We start from the raw sequence: 25,637 nt of genomic DNA, 5'->3' as shown, positions 1-25,637 counted from the left end.
TTCCTCGTGCTTTTAAAAAAATCAGCTTTATTTACGTACAATAAAACTGATCCATTTTAAGTATACAATCTGATGAGTTTTGGCAAATGTACACAGTTGTATTACCACCACCACAATCAACATATAGGCTCTTTCCATTGTCCCCCATTGCAGTCAATCCTCCCCTCACCCACGGCCCCTGGAAACCACTGATCTGCTGTCACTAGTTAAGCTTTTTGTAGAATGTCTTATAAATGGAATCATTAAGTATGTAGTATTTCATTTCTGGCCTCTTTCTTTTAGCATAATGTTCTTGAGAGTCATCCATGTTGTTGCACCTATCAGTAGCTTATTCCCTTTTTTATGCTTAAGTATAAAATTCCATTGAACAGATACACCACACTTCGTTCATTCACTAGTTGGACATTTGGGTTGTTTCTAAGTTTTTGCTATTATGAATAAAGCTGCTGTGAACGTTTGTGTGCAGGAGTGGAATTGTTGGGCCACATGGTAAAGTTACTTTATAAGAAGTTATCAAAGTACATTTCACATCCCCACCAGCAATGTATGAGTTCCAGTTGCTCCACATTCACGCCAGTATCTGGTATTTTCAGTCTTTTTGAGTCGTTCTAGTATATAAGTGGAAACCCTGGTGGTATAGTGGTTAATGCTGCAGTGCCGACCAAAAGGTCAGCAGTTCAAATCCACCAGGTGCTCCTTGGAAACTCTATGGCAGTTCTACTCTATAGGGTCACTATGAGTTGAAATCGACATGACGGTGGTGGGTCTGGGTTTTGGTTAGTGTATAAGTGGTGTCTTGTAGTTTTAAATGCACTTCTCTAATGACTCATGATAAGGGCTCCAATCTTTCCAAGTTTATTATCTCAATTAAATCCACACATTTAGTCTTTCATGGATAGAATCAAAATATATTTTATTACAGTTTATTACCACCATGCAGAAGAAATGTATTTGGTGGTTGTTTCGTTTTTGCCTGTTTTAGAATCTACTATATCAGCAGTGTTTTTTTGTACATAGGGTCACTATAAGTCGGAACTGACTCGATGGCACCTAACAACAACGTATCTACACCATGTATGTATCAGGCTCTGTGTTAGATGCTTTATTTTTTCCATTTAATCCTCACAACCACCCTAGAGGTACGCATTAGTTTCTCCAATTTACTAACTGAAACTTAGAAAGATTAAATAACTTTTCAAAATTTGTTTTTCCCATGACAGCCCCTGGCACTCTGTGTCTCAGTCCAATATACTAATAAAGGCACAAACGGGTTCTAGGAAAACAACTACCCTTCTTGTGTTCTTTCACTTACATGAGAAATCTGTCAGGAGCTGCACAAGACCTACCATCCATATTTGGCAACCCAGAATAAACCTGGTGAGGGGCCAAGGCAAATGAGCCTGTATAGACCCCTGGATATTAATGTGTACAAGCTCTGCTACAGGAGGAATCTAAAAGACCCGGAAAGGGTTGTCTGAGATGCTGGATCAGTCTCAAGTAGCATGAAACGTAGCTCTTAGCCACACATCTCTGAAAACTAGTCGGTAAGAAGTTGGGGATTAGAACAGTAGTCAGAGCTGAGCCTTAAAGGACAAATCAAGGGGAAGCCAGGAGGGGAGGTCCCTCTGGCTACCTTTGGTGATCACCTTCTCTGGGTAACTGTAATCCAATGATTCTGAGGGAATCACCCTCTTCAGAGCCCCACTATACCTCTCAGGGGATAAGCTCAAAGGGTAAAAGCCTACAGCTCTGACAAGGGTGGGCTAGTACAGCATTTTTCTAAGAGCAGTGGCTCTTGAAAATTGGATAAAGGCCATCCCTCAAATGACAAGTGGAAAGGTCCTTCATACCTGAACATCAGCTTCCTTCATTGGCCCTCACCAGTGTCAGATTGCCCTGACCATGTAATAAGTAACTTCTATGTCCCAAGTGCTTTTAAATGTTTTGTTAAATTGTCACAACTCTGTGACACAGGTATTCTATTGGCCTTATAAAGAAACTCTAAGACTTTAAAAAGTTAGACGACATGTCGCAGGTCACATGGCTACTAAGAGGCAAACTGGGATATGAACCCAAGGTCGGCCAAAGAGGCCCATGCTCTTTTCCTAACACAATGCCACCTCTTCATTAGTACACACTGTAAGGTACTTGTTTCTGATCAGTCCTGAGTGGATGTGAAGTAAATGCAAAGTTACCAGCCTCCCCACTCCCCACGCCAAATTCCTTATTCCACTGCTTCTGAAATACTCTGTACTTTATTTCTTAGTCTCAGGTACACTCAGTCCCCTTTCTCCGAACAGGAACTGGGTAAGTTACCAAGCTAGGAAAACAACTGACATGTTCTGACAAACATTTATTCTACTACACTCCTGAATTTCAACTTAAAAATACCTTACATACCGTGGGTATTCAATGCTCAGTTATGTATGCTGAATGTTTAATAAGCGAGATTTCATTTTCTCAAAAGGGTGAAAGGAAAATGTGATACATAAGCCCCATACCTTTTTCCCACCCAGCAAAACACCCAAACCTATCGGACACCCAAATGTGATGACAATCAGAAATAATGTTGTATATAAGCACGTTTTAAACGAAGAACACTGTATTTTCATCACTCATTTAATTTCATAAGCCCCGCACCCCCACACACAGCCAAGCCCCATCATGCTGCAATGCTAGTTCCCTCTCCAGTTACAGGGATGGAAATAGGTGGGTTGTGGTGTACAGGGATTCTCAGAAGGTAGGCTAAAGAATGGAAGTTGGTTTCCAAGAAGTAAACCACCATCAGCTCTGCCAGACCTCCACACCTAAACCAGCCCTTGCACCGGAGGACCAGCCGCAACAAAGCTGATAAGCATGTGGTCGGTTTTCTCTTAGAAAGGCTGTTTACTGCCCTTATCACGAGGTTGGCTCTGACATCTGCACTAGAATACTGCATCCAGGAAGGGCAAGTGGCAGTTCAGTTCTATCAGAAGAGATTTAATGGGTCTGTCCAGGATCTCTCCCACGCTGGCCGGGCACTGAAGTACTTATTGAGCAGCAGCTGCTACCCTAGGATTCTGCCACCAAGCTTTCTTCACAACTGTCAAAGTGACCTTTGGGCTGGCCATTTACTCTGTGTCCTTGAACCCAGTCAGGCTTCTCAGTCATCTTTCCACGGTTCCATCCCAACTCGCCACAGAAATCCAGAAGCCACAAAACAGGGCAGCCTCTTTCCAAACCTCAAAAGGAACGAGACCATCTAGAGCCCAAGGTGAGACCAAGTAGCTGAGCTTCCTGCTGATGTGCAAGAGAGAAAACTTGAGTATCAGAGACATGGGGCCAGTTGGCTTCTTCTTTGCCTTGTTGCTAGAAAAACTAAGGGACTGCAGGAATCGGACAGGGGCAAGCAGCAACTGGGTTGCTGGGTTAGGGGGGAGCGTAGTTCAAGAAAATGATATTTCTGATCCAAACTCTCCCCCCTTGTGCTTCTTGGGCTCCACTTTTCACCAGGAGAGAGAGAAGTAGAGCTTCTGGTTCAGGTGCTCATGTCCTCTGAGATCTCTATATGTATAGTTCACTCAGTCAACATTTATTGAATGCCCACTCTTTACTGAGCCTAGAGGAGGGAGGTAGATTCAGTTAAGAGTACATGAGTTTAGTCAGAGGTCTGACTGGAAGACCATTCTCTAACAGTGACTGCTCCTGAAACCCACCTGCCAAGTCACTGGACTCTGCTTGCCCTAGCAACCTGTGATCTAGACACCGCTAATCGGTGGCAATAAAAAGAATGGAACAGAACACGAGACTTCCTCTGTGTTGTGGGGAAATCACGGCTCCTTCTACCCTCCCTCTGGATTGTGACCCTTTCATATATGGACACAGATTAACAGCAACTGGGATTATCTGGACCCCTTTGTTGGGGCCATGGGAAATTCACGAAGTCCATAGAACCTCTCACCTCAAAAAAAGCTGAGTTGAAGAGGTGACTGACATCCATGAAAGAGAGGCCTAGAAGGCTGAATAAGTAGTGATGTGAGGTCAAAGTAAGAAGGCATAGGGCTACTGGCTGGGTGGGTATATGAAAGGAGAAATGGAGCTGGTAAAGCCCCTGACTAGGATGAGCAGAAGGATGACAGGAAGTGAGTTCTACTGGGGAAGTTGGAAGGTTTGAACATTTCTGAAAGTGGCTCTTTAGGACAGAGTGCGGAAAGGAGTGAGAACCTGAGAAGATAAGAACCTTCAGAAGAACCTCCTCATTACAGAACAAAGGATTTCAGGCCCAAATTTTAGTATGTTTTCTACTCTTGAGCTACAACATAATCACTTCACCAAGGCCTAAAATAAACCACACATGGCTCTCTGAAGGTAGAAACCAAACCCTGCTTTATAAGGCTGTGTGGCCATCATTGGTTTCTCTGCTGAGATAGAAGGTGCCAGCCAAGCGACAGAGGGTGAACCTCCTTCACCTTCTCCCCATGCCCACCACCCCGCCAACCCTATAGGTACCCATTTCTGCAATTCAACCATTTCAAAAAATACTACGATGAGGGCGAGTTGGAGAAGGGAGGGGTTCAGGCAGGCCAGCAGGTTCCCATGAGGTAGTTAACATGGTGCTCCTGGGGAGGGATTAGTGGATTCAGGCCAGTCATGGGCTCACAGCAGCAAGGAGGGAGTCACTGGCTGAGTGGGAAATGGGGGAAGCAGAAAGTCTCGAAGTCTGCCCAGAGTACTTGATCAGAGGTAACATCTGGGTAGAGAGGCTGGGCTCTTTGCTAGTGTCCTCACTGTCCTTTGAGCAATTAGGTTTCCTGGGAAAAGGAGAAAGGCCAACTGGAGTCTTCTTGGTCTTAGGGGTGGCTCCGTCTTCAGAGAGCAGTAGGCTTCCCTCAGAGGAGCTGTGCTTTCTGAAGGGAACAGGTGGGAAACAAATGGCTAAGACACTGTGTAGGCTGAGACCTTAACTTGTGATCTGCCTTCAAAGTTTGGACCAGGCACTCACAACATTATGGTGTTATGGACCATAATTATATAGATATAAAAATAACCATAAAAGGTATTTCACTTACCTGAAATTTTGAGAACTTAAATACAAGTGTGAATGTGAGGGGGGGAGGGCGAAGGATCTCCTACAGCTAGTGGGTATGGCTGAAAGTGGTCACTTCAGCAGATGATCAGTGACTTTGGCTCAGCTTCACTGGACATACTGAGAGCCACCAGGAAGAGGACGTTGTGGCTGCATATTCTGGTACCCTCACTAACCCCACCCCCAATGCTGATCTTGTCATAATCTGTGAAGAAAGGAAGGGAACTCCTCAAACTCACACCCAACTCCCTCCCTTTCCCAGGCAGCACTCACCCCAGGTTGCCAATCTCTGATTTGCAGAAGGCATTGAGCATCACATCGCCCTTTGGGACAGTCAGAAGTGATGTCGGGAGAGACCACTAAAAGTGAAGGAAGCAATGAGGTGGAAAGGTTGAGGCAGAGGTCAGGCAGGAGTGTTTGTGGTCTTGGGACTTTTTCCAGCTCTGTCTGAGTGACCAAAGGCCTCTCCCTTTCCCTAGCCTTTGGTCATGGTTTTCTATAGGGAGTCTTGGTTCTCTCCTGAGTCACACAAGAAGCTGAGGCCTGCAAGGCACTTTCTGATCTTGAAAGAAAGCACCCAAGAAATCCTTGAGGCAATTATTCCTTTGAAAGAGAAAAGACAGGAGACACAAAGGCAAGGCCTAGGAGAGAAATGAGAGGCCTGTCCCCACACCCAGCCCATGCTTCACTCTTTAAGGCAGAGGAGGGAGGGCCCTGGGATGCAGCTGTCTCCTTCTCTACTGGCACCACTCACCACTGGAGCAGAATCAGAGATGACTCCTGTATGGAACCCTTTGTAGCACCAACTCCGAAGTAGATCTACTCCTAGGACAAGACAGCAGGGGACAGGACTTAAGAAGGTGAAATCAACTGGTCAATTCTTCTTGCCAGAGAAGCCCATTTCTTGGTCTACTTGGATCTAACCTCCCTCTAAACATGGCCTCTTGAGCCAGGGAAGGCATATCACCTTTGAGCTTGTTGCTATGGTACTTCTGCTCCCACTGGGTGGTGAGAATGTTGAAATATCGTGGCTGCTCAAAAAAGCGGAGATAGCGAGTGGAGATTCGAGAAGGAAAAATTCGTTCAAATTGACCACGTCGAGAAAACTCATCCTCCATCTCCACCAGAACCCGAACATCATCTGGCGTCAGGACATCTAGCACAGATGCATAGAAGTCCTATGGCCCGAAGAACAGGGAGTTAGAGAGTGTGACTGAGAGTGCAAGCCAGAGGCAGAGAAACCAGAAGCTGGGGACAGGAGCATAGCTCCAGGGCTCTTGAGCGACCACCAAGGCAGCTTGGTGGGCTACCACTGGACCTCACGTGTTCCTATGTCTGCTGAACTTAGGTGGTGAAGGAAGATACTTTTGGTGGGGGTGGGACAGTACTGGGACACAGGGGTCAAGTGATTTGCTGGATGGAGTCAAAATTAGGATCCAGCACCTCAGATTTGGTACCAGCCACTCTTCTATCTGCTCTGAGAATTACCCTCCCAGGGTCCCACTGCATCTCTCAGGGATAAAATCCAAAGGGTAAAGGTCTCTGACAACAAGGGTGGGCTAGTAAGCCATTTTGCTAAAAGCACTGGTTCTTGAAAAAGTGATAAAGGCCATCAACTCTGTCCCAGAACAATGCACATGCTATCAAATCTCTGCACTCAAGGGAACTGCAGACCTGGGTTAAGAAACCCTGCTCTAGACAGACATGTTATCAGGAGGGACCAGTTCTAGAAAAGGACATTATGCTTGGTCAAGCAGAGAGTCAGCAAAAAAGAGGAAGACTCTCAATGACATGGATTGACACAGTAGCTGCAACAATGGGGTCAAGCATAACAACGATTGGGAGGATGGCACAGGACCAGGCAGTGTTTCGTTCTGTTGTACACAGGGTTGCTGTAAGTCGGAAGTGACTTCAACAGCACCTAACAATAACAACAGAGAAGAAAAATTGGTTGCCTTGGGGTCACAGATGTTTCACCAGGAAACTTTCTGCTGGTGTTGTAGGGGAAGGTCAATTTCCTACCTGATCAGGAGTTTTCTGGGTCAGGTAATAGGCTTTCTTCATCTTCTGTGCAGTGACGTGCTCTGAAGCCACTCGAAATTTGTCCCTGGGGGTGCTGGTCAGGCTAATCGGGTGGAAAGGGAACAAAGAGTAAGTTCAGCAGCTTTATCTCCCGGACAGAAGGTCCAGTCCAGTAAGCTCCCTTTTCAAGAGAAGATGAAAAAGTATAGATAAATGTTTGTTACCTGAGTAAATCAAGACTAAAATGCACTCTACTCAAGTAGTCTGAGAATCAAAGCTCAAGTACCATGGAAAAACTAAGAGTTCAAAGCATCCTCTCTCAGCTACATTTGAATGATAAAAGATCAGAGCCTGGAATAAACCTAATTGCTGTGTACTTTAGTTTAGTTTAGCTCAGTGAACATTTATCAAATACCCAGCTCTGCCGTACTGGCTATGTGACCTTGGGTAAGTTACCTAACCTCTCCGTACCTTGGTTTCCTCATCCATGTTATTACAAGTATTACTAAGAGAGATACAAAGATGACTGAGAAGCAGCCCTTACCTCCAAGAATTAAGTCAAATGACAACCACAAACATGAGTCTACAGGGTATGGTAGAAAAAGCAAACTTTGTTACCTGGCAAATCAGGATGTGAATTTCAGCTCTACCACTTCCTAGCTGAGTGATATTGGGTGGGTTTCTTAAACCCAGTGATCTTCCATTTCCTCATTTGTAAACTGAAGATACTAATATCAACCTCACAGGATTGTTGTAAGGGTAACATAGGTTTTTCCTGACACAGACAAGTTACCAAATAAATATTAACTCAAGAATAGTTCCAAGTGCTTTGAGGGTATGGAGGAAAGAAAGCCCACAGTGAGCAGGCTTTATGAAGATGTTGCCTTGAGCTTGGCTTTGGTGGATGGCTGAGTTTACAACAGGTAGCTCTGGCTGAGAGGCTCTTCAGGAGGAAGAAATCCCATGAGCAGAGGAAAGGGCACTATAGGGGAACTGCAAGAGGCAATAATTGAACTGACTTTCAAGGATCCTTCCAACCTTGGGGTCCCATGAGTGATCAGATTTGTTGGAAGCACGGGAGACAGAAAGAAATAAAGGGAGATGAGCCTGGGAAAGGGAGGCTGGGACCTCAAGTGTGCAGGCAGAGCTTAAAGTTGATTCTCCAGGCCCTGTGGAGATTCCTGAAGAGGGGAGCAATATAATCAAACACACTTTAAGGGCATTGATGTGGCAGTAGTGTGTGGATGGATAGTGGTGGCAGATCGAGTAGCAAGGGAGACCAAGTAGGAGGATACCATCAAACAGTCCTGGGGAAAGTGCCCAGAAGCCATCCTTTCCCAGGGTCACAACGGGGCTGTTCATGCTGCCAGCCAAGCCTCAGAGAAGCAGGGAGGCTAACCTGGTGGTGGAGCTGCTGGAGCTGCTGGAACTGGAAAGGATATCCTCTGCACTGGGCAGAACAAAACCCGCCAGGTTGAGAAGGTCACGGATCATCTGGCCTTTGATGCTGATGTCCAGTGGAGAGTTAGAGTGGAGGCTTCAGGGAAAGGATGCAAAGAGTGGTCAAAGCTGCATTCCAAAATGGGTCCAGTCAGGTTTTCAAGTCAGTGCTAGCCCCACTCACTCCCTGGGTTCCCTAGGATGAAAAGCGCTCAAAATCCATATTCATGAGCACCATGATGAGGGTTTTCTTGTCCCAAAGAGAGTGAATAACCTCATTCAGGATGGCACTGCCCATGACGTTGGTTTGCTAGGGAAAAGCAAGAGGTAGGGATCAAGTTTAAAAGAAAAACTTTTAACAACCTCTCGTCCTCCTCAAAGAACCTTGACATAATGAGTGAATGAACAAACATGATGAGAGGGAAACAAAAATTCTAATGAAGGAAAGGTTTTCCAAAAGTCAGCAAGACTAGAATGGGAACCAAATCATGAGGATAGAGAAAGGGTTCCACTGCAAATGCCCTGAGAATATGGCCTACCTCGGGGAAATGTTGACTTCTAGGACCCAGGGCTTGAGGTTTTCATCCAGCATGACATCAAAGCCAAAGAGCTCGTGGCAGTTGTAGGGCCGCCGCACATACATCTTGAGCAGGCTGGTTACATAGGGCTCTGACCTGGTTATGGGGAGGAGGAAGTATTTAGCCCAACTCCTCCCAGGGGACATGAACAGCTGCCCTGCCAATGAAGCAGTTCAGAGATGGCACACAGCAGAAGCAACCCAGGAAAACCAGCTCTCGAGAGATGCCTCTGATCTGGGCCAGCTCCTGGGGATAAAGTGCAGGAGGAAAGCAGAATTTAACTCTATCCACCTCTACTCTGTTCTGAGAAACTGAACCACAACATGGTCAAAGTCAGAAGCACAGCAGCGTAGAAGCCAATGAGAAATGCGGCAGTTCGGTGGCAGTCCCCACCCCCCAGGTGGCAGTGTGACTCACGAGATGATGGTTTTGACAACAACGTCCTTTATCTTCTCCCAGATGACATCGCTATTGATTCCCTTCTGGCTCAGGTAGTTCCATAAAGCCTTCAGTGCCCTGTAGAGGGAAGAGAAGGGAGTGTTTGGGGTTATATTCTTAAAATGGGTGATGAAGGAAAGAGAAAGCAAAAAACAAAAACAAGAGGCCTATAGGTATTTTCTTCTTATCTCTTCTTTGATGTTTTGACTAAGAAGGAGATGAACTTGGATGCACACAGACCAGTTCTGAATTGAGAAGTGTTTATGTAATCCTTGGGTCTTATATTAATCTTCCAGTCACCATTCCACTGAACCTCCCAGAACCTTGTATTCCTCTAGGCCTTCACTTGAGTTGGACACCCTGCCCCCAGTACCATTTGTGGCCCTGGCAGGCCGTTTCATCTGCATTGGCCTGGTACTCGACATTCTTTTTATTGACACTGTAGTTGGTCAGGTGCATGAACTTATTGCCAAGGCTCTTCATGGAGGGGGAATACCTGGAAGTGAAGAAAGGCAGAGGTAAGACAGTGAGATAGCAGATGGAAAATGGGCTAAACATTTTTCCAAGTCCTGAGGAGGGAAAAGGCAAGTAGACAGATCTTTTCACACCTACAAGAGCCTGAGAAGTACGCCTGGTGGCAAGGTTCTAAAACACCATAGTTAAACTCATCTCCTTTATCCTATCTCAGTGCATGCCGGAAGAGCCCAGATTCAGTGAAGTAGAGAACCACATTTTCCATTCCCAACCTTCCCGCTTGCTAATAAAAACTACTAAAACATTTGTTATTTTTCTGTTCGGTGTCCCTTGGCTTCCTTCTTTTTGAGGAAATAAATCTTGAAAGCTGTCAGGTGACACTTCACCACTACCACATACTTGCAACTGGCAAAGCGGACGAGTCCGTCTGAAAAGAGGTAAATCCGTAGAGGATCATAGGAAGTGACATAAACGTAGATCCGTAGATCAAACTTGCTGCCACTGATGAGGTAGGGTTTGTGCAGATACCTACATAGGGGAAAGGGCATCATCAAGAACAGATAAAGACTTAGTGGGTAATTGGGCCCATGGCTCTGTATAGCATAAGCCAGCCAACAGTCCTTGAGATAAGGACCTTAAAACAATTGGCTAAGGAAGGTCTTTGCCTCGGGGACAAAGAGCAGGAGAACATTGTAAAAAGGGACTCTCCAGGCCAACGGAGATAGAAAAATGGGGAGAGATCTGGCTGGAGACAAGCTCACCTCTGTACCAGGAGAGGCCTTCGCTTAGGGAGCTGACTCCACTTATGAATGACCTGGATGCCAATACCTCGAGCTGATGCTGGCTGGAAGTCAAGTGGAAAAGAAATGAGGTTTGCTCCTGACCCAATACTCTGTTGTTCCCACTCTTAGATCACGGTCCACGACCCACTGTGATTGACTCACTGGCTTCACAATCCACTTCTGGCGGCTGCTGTTCTCCCAGGCTTTGCGCAGGAGCTTGGCATCTTGGGGCAGGATAAAGGACTGGGGGAAGAAACTGAACTCCTTCTTGCCGAAGTGGCTCTGCATGCGGGATAGGTTCCGCCACAGACGGTCCTTCCGCCCAATTTGGAATGAGCCTGGGAAGTGGTTTAGCTACAGGAGGGACCAAAGGTGAGAGCAGGGAAAGTGGCCGAGGCAAGACCTCTACGCCATTTCATGACAAGACTCACTACATCATTCCAACTTCCTTAGCAACATTCCAAGCTCCTGCTCTGTTTTATCATCACTGCCTAATGGTCCTTAAGTATTCAGTTGCTGAGCACTGACCAAAATATGGTTAAAACACAACAAAATTTAGTGCCCATGGGAGTTTATAGTTCATGGCATATAACAGATTAAGACAGACATGATATTTATCTCAGGTACAAAGAAAGAACTATTAAATCTCTTTCCAGTATAGCCCATGTGACAAGGACAGAAAAGCATCTGGCTTTTTAGTAAGTCTGAGGGCAAGGGACTCATTCGTCCCAACATGAGACCAGAAGCCCTCGTTACAAATATCATTCAGCTTGGGGGAACGAAGGTAATGTGCCGTGGTTACACGGAGAAAACAGAAAACAGATGATGCCACTCAAGACACATTATAGGAAGAGGTCTCTTTGAGAGGCTGGGATTACCCAAGGCATTGCGGCTGAACTGGAGATATGTATGGTCTGTGGCGGTCTCGCACTACACCCTCCTCCTAGACCTTCTCCACTCTTCTATGGACATTGCTGTCTTCTCCACGTTCATCTTCCTCTTTCCTTCATACCACCCTCCTCCTGCCCTAGTCCAAAGTCCAGGGAAAGAGCTCCTCAGAAACGGCCCCTACCTTCTGATGCTCCCGAATGGATCGGAAACTAGCAGACTTCATGTGGTGACCCCAGCAGCCCAACCAGTCATCATTTCCTACAGAAGGGACATCAGGATGTCAGTCCTGCTGACAGCTCAGCCCTGGGACGGAGAGAGGCCCAAACGCCCCAGAAACACCACTGGGCCTGGGCACAGCTCCCAGACTCAGTTTTCTGCAAGTTGCCATGGAGCTGTCAGGGGGCCAGAGATAAAACAATGGCCCTTTCTCTCCCAATCTTGAGTGACAGGCCCAGGGACAGAGGGGTCAGCCTTTCAGAGCTACATTCTCCCAGTGAGGTTGGAAATTCCAGGGCAGGGTCCCAGCTATCCCCCACATAGCAGGAAGTACTTGCATCTAGAGCTCTCCTCCTGCTCAAAGCCTGTCTGTTGGGGTAGAGGACAGGCTTGCAGTAAGGCAATGACTCACTCTTGCTGATTTTGAAGTGGGACCGTCCAATGGTCTGCTTGACAATGTTGGGGGTCACTGTGCTCATCTTCCACCGAAGCAGCTTCCTCTGCTCCCAGGGAAGTTTCTCCACTGGGGGAAAGCAGGGGACAGGGAAGGGGAGAGAGGATGAGCAGGAGAGTCATGGTGAGAAGAGGAAAAGGTGGCTCTGTCACCCATCCTTTGCTGGATAGTAAAATCACTAAGTCTTGTTCCCAATCAGGGTTTTAAAGGAGCACACTTCGGGGAAGACACAGGGCTGAACAGGAATGAGGAGTAAAGAAAGGAGGGGAGGTTGAAAAGGGAAAGGAACAATGTTAGAGGGCATGAACTAAGAATGAGACTATGAGGTTGAGTAGGGTCAGCTAAAGAACTGACAAGAAAAAGGTCCACATTGGACCTACGCGGACCCAGTGGGAAGCGGAGCACAAAGTGTGATAATCATCCACCCCAGGTCTTTCTGGAAATCCCCACCTCTGCTATTGCTGCCTCCTCCCAGTTTAGCTGCTGCCATCCTTCTCCCTGGGGACCCTTCTGGGTTTAGACACTCCGCTAGGCTTACCTCTCTCATCTCGAGTGCCAAAATAGATGGTAGGGGGCACATTGGGAAAGAGACTGTAGATGAGGGCTGGTCGGACAACTTTCTCATGATCGGAAAGAGGTTTGGTCAGAATCTCTACGCAGCTCCTAAGATGGAAAACAAACGTGGCAGAGAAAGGGGAAGCAACAATCCCGAAGTATTGTTAATTTTATAGATAATTTATTTCAGGATGCTGCCATTGACATTGTGATTCTAAAAGGGTAAGTGCTCAATTATTATTTTACAAATATTATTCACAAGGTGCTACAGCTGACCTACATGCAGCCACATTATTAAACGTCCTTTTCCAATACTTCACTCTGTGGTACCGCGGCAAATTTTCCTGTGATAAGCTACAAGCTAAGGATGTCTCCAAAAAACTGGTTCTGAGAGTGGATAATGAGTTTGGGTATATACCAGTAGATGAATATGCTATACTAAGACAAAGAAATAAATAAGGAAGAAAAAGAATGATACAGATCATTTAAAAGGGAGGAAATGCAGAAAAGCTCTAAGAGTTATTGAGATTTAAAAAAAGAAAATGGGGGGAAAAAACAACAGAAGAAAAAGTAATACTCCAAACTAATTTTACGTGTAGATTTATCTGAAGATTTAAGTACAGTTAAAAAAAAATTTTTTTTAATGCTATTTTCGGAAACCCTGGTGGCATAGTGGTTAAGTGCTATGGCTGCTAACCAAGAGGTTGGCAGTTCAAATCTGCCAGGCGCTCCTTGGAAACTCTATGGGGCAGTTCTACTCTGTCCTATAGGGTCGCTATGAGTCGGAATCGACTTGACGGCAGTGGGGTTTTTTTTAACGCTATTTTCCATTTTGGAAAAGATCTGTGACACTAGATCTTTATGTAACATACAATAACTCGGGTATGGATCTGATGAAAAGATGCTGCTTAGAATCTGGGGCAGTGGGCCTTGGGGACATCGACTGCTGTTCCAACAATGGCTCCGTCAAGGCTATCTCGAGGGGTCTCAAAATAGTGGATACCTTAGCTATCTGTCACGTCAAGTGGACATATCCAGACCATTTCTTTAGATAGCATTGAAAAAAAAATGGAGAGAATAGTCTCTACCCTGAGCTGATATGATCCAAAATATTACAAGATTTTTAGCATATAAAAAGTTTAAAAAGTTGTTATTTTCAGCACAACAGAAATATGCACTGAATGTATACGAAGTGTTTTAAATCTTAGAGATTGTAAATGAACTATTGGATCAAGTTAAATACTAATTCCCAATTAGGATGGTTCCAATTAATTCTCATTTCCAATTTTTTTTAAATCAAAGATGTTTAATTCACTAAGTATTGACTTTATGATCACCGAAAATCAAGAAGAATGAAGATTTAAAAACAAAGACAGGATGGGAACGTAAAATGGTACAGCCACTCTGGGAAACAGTTCGGGCAATTTCTTTAAAAAACTAAACATGCAACTACCATAAGACCCAGGAACTACACTCCTGGGCATTTATCCCAGAGAAATGAAGACTTATGTTCACAGAAAAACCTGTATACAAATGTTGCTAGCTTTATTTGTAATAGCTCAAAACTGAAAACAACCCAAACGTCCTTCAACTAGTGAATGAACTGTGGTAACAAACTATTGACTGATAAAGACAACAATGCGGACAAATCTCTAGAGAATTATGCTGAGTGAAAAAAAAAAGCCAGTCCCAAAATGTTACATACTGCTATGATTCCGTTTGTACAACATTCTTGAAATGACAAAACTATAGAAATGGACAAAAAATTAGTGGTTGCCAGGGGCTAAGAAGGGGATGAGGGTAGAAGGGAAGGAGATACAGTTATAAGGCAATATGAGGGATTCCCGCAGTGTTGGGAATGTTCTGTATCTTGACTGTATCAGTGTCAATATCCTGGTTGTACTGTATTGTACTATAGTTTTGCAAGATGTTACCACTGGGGAACTGGGTAAAGGGTACAGGCGATCTCTATATTATTTCCTACAACTGTAAATGAAAAAAAAAAAAAGAAAAAAAACTTTTTTTTTTTTAAATGAATCTACTATTATCTCAAAACCAAAAGTTCAATTAAGACAGGAAGCCCTTGTCCAAGACTCTTAAGAGTATTGTGACCCTAATACCTTGCAACATGTTTTCTTCTTTTCCAGATGGATGACTGAGAGCTTGACATAACTAACACCATAACGATACTCCAAGTAATCTACAAGCATTTTTTTATTGCACCGGCTGCACTGGTCTCTTTCCAAAGGGGTGTGGAGCCCTCGCCACTCCTGCAGCCTTGGTCTCTCTCTCCTTTTTCTTCTCTTGAGAAATGGCCTTCAGCCTCCAAGATGGCAGCTATGAAGGCTGCAGGGCACTTTTGGTTTGCAACTTTCTTTCTTGCTCTGTATCTCACTCAGAGTGGACTTGGCAGTCCAGTTCCACTAGCCGAGAGATTCTTACGTAAGTTTTTTTTGCCTGTTACAAACACACAGATAAGAGTCCAGATGTCCAACATGCATATCTTTAGTTTAATAAAGAGTTTCTTCTAGTTGTTTTGTGATGTATATGGGCTATGTGCTTAAAAACATTAGGTAATCTTTGCCAAAATGATATATAAGCTCCGATGTAAAAATTGCTTTTGGGGGGACTCCACAATGGACAGCCGCATTGCTATTGGGGCCCCTCTGTTGGTGTCACCTCCTAAACTTTCTCTTTCTAACTTGGAGTGTGTTTCATTGGCTCAACTGCTCCATGGCATGGACCCCAATCAGGTAACAGTAGGCTTACCCTCAAGAGACCTGGATCCTAGTCTAGCAGTGCTACAGACTATAACGTTGGAGTAGTTACTTAACTTCTCTGGTCCTCAATTTCTACATCTGAAAAAGGATGCTGGACTTGATGACCTCCATCTCTAAAATTACATGATTTTTAGGAAAAGAATACAATAGTAGAAAATGCAATAAACTATTAAAAGATAATATTGCTGGGTAGAAGAACAGAGGTAATGTTTTCAATTATCCTGTGTTTTTCTGTGGTTGCCAAATTTATATTTATCTAATAAATATATAAATCTTTCATAATTGGAACAAAGTAAGATTTTAGCAATCCAAAAATATTTCTGATTTTAGCCATCCTTAAAATGTGAAGTGGTTTGAAATTTAATCTCCATTTGCATGAAAATCATGTTTTAACTCTTGTATAGATCAGAAAGTCTGGACAATTTGTAGGAGTTAAATTAACTAGCAGACAAATTATTAACAAACACCTTTTGTGGATTTTATTTTCTATCAGGAAGGCTAGACAAACATCTGTATGTCTGCGTGGCAGGTCAGAAGATAAACACAGATCAGTTTTTTTTTTTTTTAAGAGCTTTTTTTTTGTGCTTTAAGTGGAAGTTTACAAATCAAGTATCTCATACAAAAATTTATATACATCCTGCTATGTACTCCTAGTTGCTCTAACCAGACAGTACACTCCTCTCTACCCTGTATTCCTTGTATCATATCTCATACAAAAATTTATACACACCTTGCTATGTACTCCTAGTTGCTCTAACCAGACAGTACACTCCTTCTCTCTACCCTGTATTCCCCGTATCCATTCAGCCATTTTCTGTCCCCCTCTGCCCTCTCATCTCCCCTCCAGACAGGAGCTGCCCACACAGTCTCATGTGTCTACTTGAGCCAAGAGGCTCACTCCTCACCAGTATCATTTTCTATCTTATAGTCCAGTCCAATCCCTGTCTGAATAGTTGGCTTTGGGAATGCTACAAGTCTTGGGCTAACAGCAGGTCTAGGGACTACAGCTTCTAGAGTCCTTCTAGTCTCAATTAGACAATTAAGTCTGGTCTTTTTATGAGAATTTGAGGTCTGCATCCCACTGCTCTCCTGCTCCATCAGGGATTCTCTGTTGTGTTCCCTGTCAGGGCAGTCACTGGTTGTAGCTGGGCACCAACAGATCAGTTTTAAGTGTGGAAAAGGTAGGAGTCCAGGTGAATTATATGTCAAATATCTTTCTCTCATGATGAGTGGGAGTATTTAATCTAAATCAGCATCCAACACATACAACCGAAAGAAGCTTTGCCTTTCTGAAAGGATGGTGTGTTGGATTTAAAGTGACAGAATTTATACATGAAGACTCAGGTTATCTGTGGTACGATTTCTATCAGCCTTCACAATCCCAGTTCTATCTCTCCCACTTTCCAAAAAGGTCTGCCTCTACCTTGCTAATTTGGGGCTCTAAAATCGGTATAACCACTACCACCAACATATTTCACAGAGAGGAGATGGCAGCTTGCCTTATCCTTATTAACCAAAGCAGAGATGATATAAAGAAAAAGCAACCAGAGTCTGGGTGCTCCATATACTGGGGTAAGCCTTGCCATATACAGCTAGATTTCAAGTAAAAATTTGGAATTGACATTTTGTACTAAAAAACAAAAACAACAAATTTATTTTCTATATTTGCATTTTGTTTCTTACATGTTTTAGTATAAGTTATTTTTAAAAAGTAAAAACTTTGATATTTAGTACTTTTTTCTTTTTGGTTCTTTGCATATATTTAGTATTAAGTAAAAATAATATAATTAATGAATGAAGACAGAGCCTCATTGAGGCAAGGTTCGAAGTGGTAAGGGGAACAGGAAGATTATGTTGAAGAACATTAACTTTCTACCCAGAAAGGTGGTTTAAGTGATTCTCTGTTTTTGTTGTTGTTGTTGCCATGGAGTAGGTTTCAACTCATAGTGACCCCACATGACAGAACAGAACTGTCCACACGGTTTTCTAGGCTGTAATCTTCACAGGAGTAGATCGCCAGGTCTTTTTCCCACAGAGCTGCTGGGTGGATCTGAAATGCCAACCTTTCAGTTAGCAGTTGAGCACTTAACTGTTGTGCCACCAGGGCTAAATCCTTCCTCTCCCCCTACTCCCATCTCAGCTATGCAGCATCCTACAAACTACTTGTTTTACAAAAGAAGGGCCTACATTAAGGGAAGACATTTTTGGTTTTCTAGTTAGAGATGAGCATCCCTTAGGCTCCACCAAAGGCAGTAATTAAAATAATCTGGATTAAAACTAGAGAATTTTTAATTCAATTTCTTATTACTAAGGTTAACAGAGAAAAGATTGAAGGTGCCAAGGATTTCATTTTACTTGTATCCACAATCAACGCCCATAGAAGGAGTAGTCAAGAAATCAAACAATATACTGCATTGGGCTAATCTGCTGCAAAAGACCTCTTTAAAGTGTTAAAAAGCATATCGATGTCACTTTGAGGACTAAGGTGCACCTGACCCAAGCCACGGTGTTTTCAATCGTCTCATATGCGTGCAAAAGCTTGGACCAATAAGGAAGACTGAAGAAGAACCGATGCATTTGAATTACGGTGTTAGTGAGGAATATTGAATATACCACAGACTGACAGAAGAAGGTACAAATCTGTCTTAGGAGAAGTATAGTCAGAATGCTCATTAGAAGTGAGGATGGTGTGACTTTTGTCTCTCCTACATTGGACATGTTATCGGGAGGGACAAGTCCCTGAAGAAGGACATTGTGTTTGGTATACTACAGGGTCAGCAAAAAAGAGGAGGACCCTCAGTGAGATAGACTGACACAGTGGCTGCCAACGATGGGCCCAAAAATAGCAATGACTGAGGATGGCACAGGACCAGGCAGTATTTCATTCTGTTGTACATGGAGTCACCATGAGTCAGAGCCGACTTGATGGCACCTAATAACAGAGTTAATGTCAATCTTATTGTACAAAATAAACCTAACCCTAGAAGGCAGCAAAAAAAGCATTTTAAAAAGCTCAAATTAGTGGTATCCGTCTGTCTCAGAATGGTTTCTGACAATGGAACACATTTTATAGGGCAAGCTGACAATTACCCTCACGTAGGCAGCCTGAAACTCTAAGGATTTACCTCAAACATTATTATGCTTCTTCATTAATTGGGTATTAATTTCCTTAACACTTCTTAAAATTATTTGCATTTTACTTGAACAATTTCTTAGGGCCTAAGAACCAAACTGCAGCCTGAAAAACATGGTACTATTTTTTAAGCCCAACTGATGAAATATGCTTCTGGTCCCTTCCATCGCTCCTGGTTCAAAACCAAAGCCCCAAACCTAAAAATCTGGTGAAAATGAGTTAGGATTCTCAGGGCTATTAACAACTTAGGTGATTAAACCCTATAATCTTGAAGAGACAGAAAAGGAGCATCTACCAATGATCCACACAGCCAACACTCACCGAGAGATCATTGCTACCGACTCACTGGGGGAGACAGCACTGAATGAGGAGCACTCCGAGTCTCCTGGGGGGGAGGAAGAACAGAGAAGTTCTGACTAGGCTGCCACATGAATCCGCCAAGCCTAGGCAGTTCTTCCTTTGACATCCTGGGCTTAGCCCTTCTTGGGAGCCACACACACCACCTTGTTGCCTTGCATTGCCTTCCTTGAGCTCGAAAGCAGCAGGGACAAGGCAAGACTGGTAGGACAGGAGGACTAGAGACGGAAGTCCCCTGGAAGTCACTGCCCCTTTGGACTGCCCCTTGTCCCAAGACAAATGATTAATGTAGGTGATAATGTGAGTCAAAAACCTGGTACATCACCATTAGCTCACTTCTCTGTTTTCATGAGACCAACTCCAAGTTGGAGGTGAAAGGGTCCCCTACTCACCCTCCTCCTCTTCATTCTCATCGTGGCTACAGCAGTCTTCCAAACCATCTACTAGATCTTCTTCTACATCTTCAGCCTCAACCTGGTCTGGCTGGAGGTCAGTAGCTGAGCTATAAGAAAGAATTATTCCCCCAGCCCAGCCATCTCCATAAGAGAGGCCACAATTAGATTTTTATTCCTTCATCATCTCCCAATGTTTGCCTCTTCTCCAGTGACAAATCTCTCTCTTGCCTGGACCTCACTTATTTCTCTTGCCCTTAAAGCTTAAATACAGCCATGGTCCCTTAACCCTATATCCCCCTTTCTGAGTAGAGGCACCATATCTTCCATTTCCTTTGAAGTCCCTTAAAGCACATAATTAGGACATTCTGCAAACAAAATGCCATCAACGAATTTCTGGTAATTAACTTCAATTATTCCTAGATCTCTCTCTACAACTCTCAGAACAAGGCCTTGATGGACCAAGCTTCCAGAAAAGTAACAAGGCACAAGAGAAGAAGCCACGTATATATATGCCCTAACTCTGAAACAGCTGTCATACCAGGAAAAACTAGGAACTTGATTTGGTTTGAAATAAGTAGGAAAGTCACAGGCCCCCTACACTTGATGTCTGAGGTTATTTCTCCCCTGGCTTCACCTGACAGCAAGGGTCTACAAACTCTCTGAAGTGCCAGATAGAAAATATTTTTGGTTTTGAGGGCCATTCAGCCTGTTGCAATTACTCAATGCTACCATAGTAGCAAGAAAGCAGCCACAGACAATACGTAAATGAACGAGTGAGGCTGCGTTCCAATAAAACTTCATTTACGAAAACAGGCAGCAGGCAGGATTGGGCTTGCAGGCTATAGTTTACCAACCCCTGCCCTAAAGTGAAAATCAAAACTTTAGGGCAGCTAAAAAATCAAACCAACCTTCAGAGGCACAGGGTCAAAAACACACACAAAAAAAGAACTGTTGCCGTCAACTCACAGTGACCCTATAAGACAGGGCAGAGCTGCCCGTAGGGTTTCCAAGGACTGCCTGGTAGATTCGAACTGCCAGCCTTTTGGTTAGCAGCCGTAGCTCTTAACCACTACGTCACCAGGGTTTCCGATATAAGGTCAGTGTCACCAAATTATGGCGTATACATCCTACCGCTCTAAATGAGCCAAAAACTTTCTCCAACTTACCCAATATCCCTACCAGGTGAGTCCAGCTGCCTGTCCTCCCTAGGCTCCTTCACAGGCTGGCCCAGATGGATGGAAGAGAGCTGGGTGGCCACATCAGCTACTCCAAGAGGTTGAGGGGGAGGGGGGGGAGGCGGAGTTCTGTCTCCTCCGAGTGGTGGGTGGTCGATCGCAGACCCACAGGTAGGGCTGTGGTTGAGCCCACTGGCAGGTGAGGCAAGGAGGTGAATGCTGATGCGTTTGGTACAGAAGACTGTACTGTCCAACCCCAAGGTGTCTGAGGCACCAGGGAGAATCCTACTGTCCGCTCCATCATCCTCCTGAGGAAACTGCTGACCTACCATGGGAGGTTCCCACTGCCTGTCCTTGTTGAGGAGGCTCCACTGGAAGCTGCGATTCACAAAACAAGACTGTTCAAATTGGAAGCCTTGCCTTGGAATCTTCCCAAAGCTTCTTGCAGTCAACTTCCTCACAGCTTCAGTGAAGCGAATCTCCTCAGTCTGGGCCTGGGAATCAGAGTCATCATCCAGGCCAGAAAGATGTGGCTCTGCCCTTGTGGCTGAGTTATTCAGGTTATACTGAGGAGAGGCAACACTGGTGATGAATGTGTCTACAGAGCTAGGGGTGGACATGGTGGTATGGTCAGTGGCGTCATTTAGGACAGTGCCATTGCTTCTGGGCACCTTATGTTCAATAGGCTGGAATGTACAGTCCCCAGTACCCCCTGAATGAGGCCAGGAGATAATTTGAATCTTGGGTGTGGATACCGGCTTCAGGCCCTCTGGGGCCTGTGATAAAGGCACTTTAGTGCTATTTGGCCTCATGAAGGAGTTGTTATTTAGCATGGGCTTGTAAGAAGAGGAGGAGAGTGGAGATGGGATCTTCCCTGAGATGGCAGAGGCCAGGCTCCTCCCTGAAGAGTTTTCTCCAGCTGCTCCCAGTGATGACAGGTACGGATCCGTGGACGAAGAGGCCATGGGGGAGACCGTGGAAAAAGTGGCCTTACTGGCAGTGAGACTGACAGGGAGGCTCTTTTCAGGGAGAGAAAAAGGTCTTTTTTCTGATGGGCTTGAACGCAAGCAGAAAGACTCCAGCTGCTGGTACGGCTTGTGCCTATAGTTGGAGCAGCGGTACAGCAGGGTGCTGCTAAACAAGTCTGGGAGGGAGTTCAGGTAACAGGAGTTGCTGTGGCCCGCAATGACAGCTGTGGTCCCAGAGCTACATAAAGCACTGGGACAAACAAAATATGCTGGCTGGGGTGGGACACCCAAGAGGCCTGGGCTCAACCCTGTTGACAGTGTGCCCACGTGCTTCTTCTCCAGCTTCCAGATTGGTTTCACCTGCTGATGGGCCTGAGACCAGCCTTTGCCCTCAGAGGGTTTCTCAAGTGGTAAGGCATGTACTGTGCCTGAGGGACCACTCTGCTTGAAACTGTTACCCCGGCGGAGGCCAATACTGTATTGCTCTGTTCCTGCTGAGGCCATGAGGGGCCCACATCATAGCCACACGGTCTCATGGCCCAGCTCAGGTAAGGTGCCACACCCCTCCAGTAGTAGCAGCTGCATCCTTCAAATCTGTCAGCCTGATGGGGGGAGAAACAATTGGGAACGTTACAGTGTCAGGACAGACGATATGCTACAGTGGTCCTCAGGTCAGCAATAGAGTCCCACGTCAGCATTTCTTGGACAATCAGTCTTGGTCATCGTTTGGAGCTCTGGAGAAGAACACTAGATTTCTGGGGAGTTTTCAGTGGTCTTCCTGCTTTTCTCATGCTATCAAAGCTGGCTTCATCAAAGACTGGGACTTTAAGGCTCCACTGCTGTGAGCTGCTCACCTGTCCCCATTCTCTCACTCAGAAATCTCGCTTTTCTCTCTCTTCAAAGAAAAGGACACCTTTCTGCCTTACCCTCACCCCTGTATGGCTAGGAGTAAGGCAAGCCTGGGACTATCAGAGACACCAGCCAATATCTTCCTCCTCACCGATCAATTCTGAAAGGTCAAAGATCCTTTAAGAAGCACATTTTATGTCTACTGCTCTCTGACCACCTCCCAACTGCCTCTGCTTGGTGCCACTCCTCCTGATTAAGTGTGACAAGTTTAGATATGGGCAGAGAATTCACCTGCCAGCCCCTAAAGTTCATTCTAGAGCTGAGAAGCTGAGACAGTAACTTCATCTCTTCAAGAGTCCTGTCAATTACATACACTTAAATTCCACCCCATGTGTTAGTGGGAAAAAGAAGAAACAAAATGGAATTAGACACCAACATCACTCTACTTAAAGGGACTGTTTCCAATAGCCAGAGTGAGCGGGACAGGAGAGTTCAGGGAGTAGAGAGGCAAGAGGGAGAAGAGGAGAGATTTATTTACTCCAAATGCCAAGCTTCAGTTTGGGCTGACCTCAGGGAGGGAGTCCATCTCCTGTGTTTTTTCTTATGCAATGTTTCCTCTAAGGCAAAACCTCTGAACCGGCCTTATAGTTCTGGGTCTCAAACAGTCTGTTCAGCATGGTCACTTATTTTCTAAGTCAAATTCACAAAACATTCTCCAGTTTTTACAACTGCAGGGGAGGGTGGGCCTGCTTTCATGACAACGCCCAGGGAGAAAAAAACAAAACCTTTCTGTAGGAAGTCATTCATATGAGATAATTCTGAATTGAATTCTGACATCCTCATCAAGTATTTTCAGAGTGGCTTGAGGGAAGAATAAGCAGAGAATTTTTTTTTTTTTTTGTAAACTTGCATTTAAAACACAAACTTGTATTTTGGTAAGAGAATAACGGCTGAGGAAGATCCAATATTCCAGTCTACAGCTATAGGAAGGAATACCACCAACAAAGAGCCTCAGAAACCACACCATGTCGTCCCTTTTTCTTGAAAAGCTGAACTGCACGGATTCTTTCTCAAGGAGAGTACAAAAACGTACAACTCTTCACTGCCAATATTCAGAATGATAGTGGGTTAAAAGCAGCATAAATGCCAAAACTAGATTTTGATATCAGTGTCCTCAAATTCAGGTGCCACAATATGGACACAAGGCCAAACTATGGAAATGCTGTACAGGCAACAATTACAGTCTGTGCATTCATGGTAGAGAATACACGAAGGAAGAGTTCAATCCTGCCAATGATTTTACAAGACCGTGTGTGCCTGTGCATGTGTGTACACATTCAACAGATTCACAATCCCAACTCACTTAGTGCTCTTTTAGAAATCCACATCCTGCCCCACCAATGCAATACATCAGACATCAAATTGACGGGGAAAAGGGACTAAGGAAATGAAAATCCAGGATGATATCCTCTGAAAAATACCCCACTTGTGGCTCCTCATGTGCATCACCTGTCTCAGACCTTCAAGCCTTTACAAGTGTGATCCCTGGAGCCCTTTCCTTCTTCTTTAAACCAAAAAAATTAATAAACCAAACCCACTGCCATAAAGTCAATTCTGACTCATACCAACCCTATATAGGACAGAGTAGGACTGGCCCATAGGGTTTCCAAGAAGCAGATGGTGGATTCAAACTGCTGGCCTTTTGCTTAGCAGCTGTAGCTCTCAACCACTGTGCCACCAGAGCTCCCCTTCTCCGTTATGGGGTTTAGAATATCCACTCAAACATCACTGACTCTCTAGTTTGAATAGGATCCCTCACCTCTGTGCATGCCACCATCATTGTTTGTATTACACTGAGATTTAATAATGGACTAAGTCATCTAACTGGGAGCAGGGAGCACGTCTTCCTCCATCTGATGTCCCCAGTACAGTGTCTGGTATAGTAAGTGCTCAATAAATATTCTGTTGGATGAATAAAACTGAAATGGTGCAACAAATGAAGGGGAAAGAAATTTATTGGGTACCAATGAGTACTAGGTACCATGCTAGGCACTTTACCTGTTATTTCATTTAATCATCTTAAAAATTTAATATACTAAAATTTAATACACTAATGATTAACCTGAGACTTAGAAAAGCAATTTATCTATAACTAAACAACCAGTGAGCAGTGGTGCCTAGATTAAAGTAGGTCTGACTCCACCAAAAAACCAGTTGCCTTCAAGTCAATTCCAACTGATGGCAACCAACTCATCCCAACTCATGTGCCAGAGTAGAACTGCGCTCCATAGGGTTTTCAATGGCCGGTTTTTTGGAAGTAGATTGCCAGGCCTTTCTACCTAGGTGCCTCCAGGTGGACTTCAACTGCCAGTCTTTCAGTTAGCATCCCAGTGCTTAATCATTGCCTGTTTCACTGCCTCTGAAATAGAAACGAAACACACTTTGTCCTTGTCCCCTCAATTATTCCTTCCTTTAGGTACAAGACAAATGCCAGGCTGGAAACACTCTTCCATTGTCTATACTGAGCCTCTTTTTGGGTTAAATACCCATGAGCACACCACTGCCTTCTCGCCAACACCATGGCCAATCCCATTCTCCCTAGTATCCAAGGGTACCCAATGCCCAACACCTCAGGACAGACCAGGTTGCCTGAATGTTCCATGTAGGCCTCTGCTTCCCCATCATAGGGGTTTTGATTTCATCAGGAATTTCTGTAAGCATAAAGAAGAAAGTTGCTTTTAGCAACCATTGTTTCCTTGTAACCAAGAACAATGAAACTAGGTTGGAGCATTTGTATATGATAGTGTTGTGAGTGATACTGCTTACTTCCTGCTCTTGTAGAGGATCTGACAAGACGAATTTGTCTCCAACCTTAAGAGTACTGCCACTGAAGTACCATGGGAATGATCCCATCACCCTACAGGAATGCTGAGTGACAAACTTGAAAATGCTTTAGAAGGTCCAAAATCTGAGAAGTGGAGGAAGAGAGAAAATAGTTTCAAAATCTAACTCACTGAAAATAGTGAGTTCAGCCATAAAGTCAAAGTCCAGATAGGAGGATAATG

General features: G+C 44.5%; 2 protein-coding genes across 2 annotated transcripts in view; both read right to left on the bottom strand.

Annotated features, from left to right (window-relative positions):
* Positions 1 to 937: 937 nt before the first annotated feature.
* On the bottom strand, positions 938 to 22,232 carry TTLL4 (tubulin tyrosine ligase like 4). Its single transcript, XM_049888192.1, has 18 exons — positions 20,747 to 22,232; positions 19,578 to 19,687; positions 19,150 to 19,213; positions 12,899 to 13,023; positions 12,319 to 12,429; positions 11,872 to 11,948; positions 10,962 to 11,153; positions 10,779 to 10,861; positions 10,417 to 10,545; positions 9,917 to 10,039; positions 9,523 to 9,621; positions 9,067 to 9,201; positions 8,487 to 8,624; positions 7,088 to 7,190; positions 6,033 to 6,243; positions 5,820 to 5,890; positions 5,339 to 5,424; positions 938 to 4,886 (listed from the first exon to the last, which is right to left on the bottom strand). The coding sequence occupies exons 1-18, from the start codon at positions 22,225 to 22,227 to the stop codon at positions 4,628 to 4,630; spliced, it is 3,597 nt and encodes a 1,198-aa protein (XP_049744149.1). The 5' UTR covers positions 22,228 to 22,232; the 3' UTR covers positions 938 to 4,627.
* A 12-nt stretch (positions 22,233 to 22,244) lies between these two features.
* The window catches only part of STK36 (serine/threonine kinase 36), a 58,313-nt gene continuing 54,920 nt past the window's right edge, over positions 22,245 to 25,637 (bottom strand). The window contains exon 28 of the transcript XR_007517964.1: positions 22,245 to 22,325. The gene's annotated coding sequence lies outside the window, so the exon portion shown is untranslated. The remainder of the gene's footprint in view (positions 22,326 to 25,637) is intronic.

The sequence above is a fragment of the Elephas maximus genome, chromosome 6, assembly GCF_024166365.1.
Source record: "Elephas maximus indicus isolate mEleMax1 chromosome 6, mEleMax1 primary haplotype, whole genome shotgun sequence".
Lineage (NCBI taxonomy): Eukaryota > Metazoa > Chordata > Mammalia > Proboscidea > Elephantidae > Elephas > Elephas maximus.
This window is presented reverse-complemented; position numbering and strand designations above follow the sequence as displayed.

What these genes read in the sequence shown, in the direction of transcription:
- TTLL4 (XM_049888192.1), bottom strand. Translation starts at nt 22,227, where the DNA reads ATGGCCTCAGCAGGAACAGAGCAATACAGTATTGGCCTCCGCCGGGGT. An exon ending in AGAAGTGGATTGTGAAGCCA is followed by an intron (nt 10,862 to 10,961) that starts GTGAGTCAATCA and finishes CTTGACTTCCAG; the next exon opens with CCAGCATCAGCTCGAGGTAT. An exon ending in CCATAGCAACAAGCTCAAAG is followed by an intron (nt 5,891 to 6,032) that starts GTGATATGCCTT and finishes GTCTTGTCCTAG; the next exon opens with GAGTAGATCTACTTCGGAGT.